The sequence below is a fragment of the Heliconius melpomene genome, chromosome 15 (assembly GCF_056956725.1).
Source record: "Heliconius melpomene rosina isolate 202511_hmr_F chromosome 15, ASM5695672v1, whole genome shotgun sequence".
NCBI classification, from domain to species: domain Eukaryota; kingdom Metazoa; phylum Arthropoda; class Insecta; order Lepidoptera; family Nymphalidae; genus Heliconius; species Heliconius melpomene.
The window spans coordinates 13,261,922-13,267,417 of NC_140403.1; the positions used below are offsets into that span (position 1 = coordinate 13,261,922).

The 5,496-nt window shown below is 34.7% G+C and overlaps 1 protein-coding gene and 1 long non-coding RNA gene across 2 annotated transcripts in view; both read right to left on the bottom strand.

The window, feature by feature from the left end:
- LOC146531791 (uncharacterized) overlaps nt 1-299 on the bottom strand; it is a 1,341-nt gene extending 1,042 nt beyond the window's left edge. Inside the window, exon 1 of the long non-coding RNA XR_014878786.1 lies at nt 1-299. This exon is cut by the window's left edge and continues 2 nt beyond it. This is a non-coding gene — a long non-coding RNA (uncharacterized LOC146531791).
- Nucleotides 300-2,836: 2,537 nt separating this feature from the next.
- Nucleotides 2,837-3,505, bottom strand: LOC146531792 (uncharacterized). Its single transcript, XM_085198604.1, has one exon. The coding sequence runs from the start codon at nt 3,503-3,505 to the stop codon at nt 2,837-2,839; it is 669 nt and encodes a 222-aa protein (XP_085054730.1).
- Between the last annotated feature and the right edge of the window lie 1,991 nt (nt 3,506-5,496).

Sequence of the window (5,496 nt, forward strand, 5' to 3'; positions counted from 1 at the left end):
CTTATGTTGTCTTCAGTAAAAGAGATTATTAAGTGTATGGAGTTTTGTAGCCATTATTTTGTTAAGGTTTAGAATTGTTCAAAAGATTTTGTTTTGTATGCAATATTTTAACATACTTAAACAATGCACTAAGTACACTTAACTTTAAGCTTCACTTCAATAATAATTTAAGACGTGATAGTCTTAAATTTTTCATATAATGAAATTAAAATATATTTAACAAAATAAATCTTGTTTAACTTTCACAAATAAACTAAAATAATAAGAGAAAAACGACTGATATGCACTATTTATCTCTAATTATTTATTAAAGACATCATCGAATAAAACACCAGTGTTTGACAGCTGTCAAGTTTGATTATATTGCGTAATATAAACTAAGTATTTCAAATGCGCCATCTTGTATATAAAAAGTGAACTGTTTGCAATATCGTTCTCGCAGTTTTATAATTGAACGGATACTAAAAACTTCCATTTAATACTAATAGATGGCAATCAATCAAAATTCAAATCAATATAAATATAATAAATAATACGAAATTCTTTAATGATTTTATTACACTAAAAAAAATATATCATAAAACTATAAATTAAATTAAATAGATAACTTTTTTTTTTGTAATTATAATTAAGCTCACCAAATGTTTAATCGAAATTGCCATAATTTTGTTTGTTTATTATATATATATATTTTAAATAGTATATCAGGAAAGCAGATTATTTAAGTTGCCAGTTGTCAAAACCAGATGGCGTTGCCTGTCACTCTGACGTGACACCGATCGATGACTATAACATAAAACCAACCGCACGGAGGGTAAAGGTACACCCAAGGTAAAGGTAAAGGTAAAGGTAAAGGTAAAGGTAAAGGTAAAGGTAAAGGTAAAGGTAAAGGTAAAGGTAAAGGTAAAGGTAAAGGTAAAGGTAAAGGTTAATAGGGGCGAGTTACCACGTTGATGGCGCCAGCTAATCCTGGGCTTTCGAAAAAGGCCCAAAAGGGTAAGAAAAAGAAGGGTGCGACAAAGGCTGCTTCGAAGCCTGCCACAACAGTCGAGCCTCGCCCTCTTCCCCCCGTTCTATTAGATATGACGGAGGGGTGGAACGTTGTGGCAAGAAAAGGAGCCAAAAAAAAGGTGGCTCCTAAAGGCAAGGTTGCGGTACAAGGCGTCAAGCCAAAGCCGCAGAAGCTAAAGTTACGGCGACCTAGATCGCAGGTGGTGGTGCTCAAGGTGCAGCCTGCCGTCGCCAACAAATTGAGCTACAACAAATTGAGCTACACCGACGTGCTAACCCAGGTCAAAGAAAATATCAAACTCGAGGACCTGGGTATAAGTGATCTGAGGTTTCGGGTAGCATCCACTGGTGCAAGAATGCTGGAGTTCCTTATACGATTGGGGGAAATGGTAGAGCGATTTCGTCCGGCGGAGGTGTTGGTGGCCGTGGCAAACTGACACGTGTGAGTTACGTGGAAGTTGTTTTTCTGCGCTGGCATTTTCCCTTGTATAAGCAGAGTTGCCCCCGCGCACGCCCGTGCCCTCACCGCTATGACCGACTTCCGTCGATGCGCGCGTGTATTGCGATTGCATAAATGTTTCATGTAGAAGTCGATTATGTGCCTTATTGCACTCGCGACAGGCTTTATTTGACTTACATTGCTTACCCTGATGATTCGATAAACAACTTATACATAAATTTAATTTATTTGCAGTTTTTAGCCTATCGCTAGGTAGCATCTCTAGAAATTTCTGACAGTAATAGATTGCGTGATCATTATTGCGACACAATGAACACCTATATATTGACATGATAGGTATTACTTTTATTATTGAGAACTAGTGAAATTACTTTACTATTATTTAAGGACGTTTTATGATAATACGATTTGTTAAGCTGAGTACTAGGATATTGATTTTTATTACTGACGATATTTTTGTGCATAGCGTTGTCTTGTTTCCTATGCGACGACTCTAATGAAATAAATTTAGCTTCTAAATACTGCAAATATTCTTTTAGGGATGGCAATTCGCGCGGGTTATTTACCGTTTGCATATCCTATATCTTATAAAACAAAGTCGCTTTTCGTGTCTGTCTGTTGTTTCTAACTCTTCTTCTTCTAAACCACCCAACGGATTTTGTTGCGGTTTTCACCATTAGGTCGAGTATTTTTCGTAGAAGGTTTATATATAGTTTATTATTTGTACATTCTTATGTAAATTAACATAAATATGATAAATATGAATAAAGTCCTACCCGTTGAGACACTTTCGCGCATGCGCTGCTTTAATGGTAAGTACTACATGAAAAAAATGTACTAGAGTATTGTTCCTCTTAATAATATCTACAAAAAAGTCTGCGACGGCATATTCGTATCTTTTAAGAATAACGTGTAGTGATCATTTTTCTGTCTAAAAATAATAATTTCAATATTTTTTTTATTGTGAGGGATATTTTTCCATAATGGTATTAATCCTTATCCTTTAAAATACTTTATTAATTTTGTACCCACAACCCACACAATACAACAACACAACAACCCACGGGCACAATGTACCCGCAGCTAATTTTAGGTCCTCATCCCATCTTTTCGAAGGTCTTCCTCTTTTTCTCTTACCCTCTCTTGGGTACCATTCTGCCACCTGTTTTGCCCATTTGTTGGTTTTGTTTCTGATTAGATGCCCTGCCCATTTCAATTTCAGCTTTTTAATTTTGTAAGATACTTCTACAGTCTTTGTTTTCTGGCGAATAACATTAATTTTAACTTTGTCCTTTCTCTTGATATTAAGCATGCTCCTTTCCATGTTGCGCTGACATACTTGAAGTTTTTGTACATTTTGTAATTTTAAAGCCATTTTTGACATCCGTAAGTCATAGTAGGAAGTATAAGTAAAGTAAAGTATTTTGCTATTTCATTCCTATCTACTGGTTTTTGTTGCCTTTTACTATGTCTCAGTAATATTAGATCTCTTGCTTTCCCTCCTATTTTATCTTTTGCTGATTTTGTTACATGGACATCATTTTCAACTGATTTTAGTTGGTTTTCCAAGATATCATATTTTTCTTGTATTGTATGAATTTGTTGAATTTTATCTTGTAGTGTAAGTTCCAGAGAAGACAAGACTGTGTCTGGTAGTGGTAGTTCCACTATTCCTCTAGTGCTCGCCAAAAGTTTTCTAGATTGCTTTACATTGGTAGTTGATAGTGTTCCACGAAGCATACGGTGATCTGTGTTAAATTCTAGTTGGTTTATAGTACCTACATCAATAAATAGCTTTGGTTTGTTTGTGATTATGAAGTCAATTTCGTTCTTGACTCTTCCATTTGGTGATATCCACGTCCATTTCCTGCTGTTTTTTTTATTGAAATAACTATTCATGACCCTTAAGTTGAATTCCTGGACAAATTCTATTAGCCTTTGACAGTTGTTATTTCGCTTTCCAAATGAATAAGGTCCCAGACAGTAGTCTTCATTTTTATTCCTTTTACCTATTTGGGCGTTTAGGTCTCCCATTATTATTACTGTTTTGTATACTTGTTCCATTGCTTGCTTTAATTTTTGGTAGAATAGGTCTTTTTGTTCTTCTTCAGCATGTTCTGTTGGAGCGTATACCTGAACTATTGAAATAGGTTGCTTATGTTCGGGTAACTTAATATTTAAAATTGCTATTCTATCTGAAATCCTATATCTTATAAAACAAAGTCGCTTTTCGTGTCTGTCTGAACTTTCTAACTCTTCTTCTTCTAAACCACCCAACGAATTTTTATGCGGTTTTCACCATTAGGTCGAGTATTTCTCAGGGAAGGTTTATATATAGTTTATTATTTGTACATTCTTATGTAAATTAACATAAATACGATAAATGTGTCTAAAGTCCTACCCATTGGGACACTTTCGCGCATGCGCTGCTTTAATGGTAAGTACTACATGAAAATAATGTACTGGAGTATTGTTCCTCTTAATAAGATCTACAAAAAAGTCCGCGACAGCATATTTTTATCTTTTAAGGATAACGTGTAGTGATCATATTTCTGTCTAAAAATAGCAATTTCAATATATTTTTTATTGTGAGGGATATTTTTCCATAATGGTATTAATCCTTATCCTTTAAAATACTTTATTAATTTTCTACGTTAAACTAAGATAAAATTTGCTTTTTACACTATTTCGAAATTGCGAATAGTTTTAGAGAAAAACGCATTTAATTGTTGACACATCTCGCCGTTGACTCATCAGCTGTGCCGACTTAAGTTTTACTTATCCCTTACTCTCAGCATATAAATAAGTATATTAGTTACGTTGGCCATTTAATGTAGATCAAAACTGTCTTTTACTGTTTTTTCATTTTAATAAGTACTTTAGAAGTTGTTACAATATCAAAACATCCTTGCTGCGAAACGCGCTCCGCGACGTTTTGCTTATACAAGCGCGTCATGAGCAGTCATCGGTGGTTCCGTGGTAGAATGCTCGCCTGCCACGCGGGCGGCCCGGGTTCGATTCCCGGCCAATGCATTCTATTTAATTTTCCTCACAGGCAGCCACATAGTGCTTGCTTTTCATCAGGGACAGAATACCCTCTTCAGCATTAACCACAAGCTCGAAAAAAAAACCCGCCCGCTATAGAGGCATAGCAACGAAGATTTAGATGCGTTTGCACGTATTGGATGATTGGAGTTGAATGTATTATTTCAGCGCGATATATTTGGTTTCATATTTTTTGTAGTAGTTATTAGTATGAAGGCTTTTGTTTATAATTTCTTCCGTTTAAAAATAGTAAATATATATGTATAGTAAATATATTTTAATAAGTACTTAAAAAGATTAGTAGCACAGATTTAAAATTACGGTACCTACTAAAAAATCCTTGCCGAGTAAAACAATTGGAAAATCCTTATTGGAACTACGAAAATGCGGGTTGCATTAGAGTTTAATTAATTTTCACATTATCTTAAGTGCTTTGCAAACATAAATTATATGAATAATCCAGTAGTAAAAGCGGGCGAAGCCGCAAGGGGGTCGCTAGTACCAATAATATCCTGGATATATTATTTTTAAGATGTTTTTTTATTATAAAACCAATTCCATACAGTCCTGGAGTAATGTTTTTAAAGTAGAATATATAGTTATCATATTCCTGTATTTGTTCTTCTGATCTTCGTATTTCAGATAAACCTATAATATCCCACTTTATCCGTTGTAATGCAAAATCTAGCTCGTATAATCTTTCTTATGTTTTTAATGACCTTGTGTTCAATGTTGCAATGAAAATATTGTTATTGTTATTTTTACAGTTACTTTTTTTAGTTTTGATTCCCAGTGTAGGGTCTTTTGAGGGGTAATGGTCTCTAACCCCACGGTGACCAACCGGCTTGGGGAGATTTTCTTTTAATTGGAGGTTTTTGTTGTTTATTTTTGCTTGATTACCGGTGTCTAGTGATTCCTACATATTAGGAGTTGTTTTTTCAGTTAGGGAGTGTGATCGGGAACGCATGTAGGCAAATGGA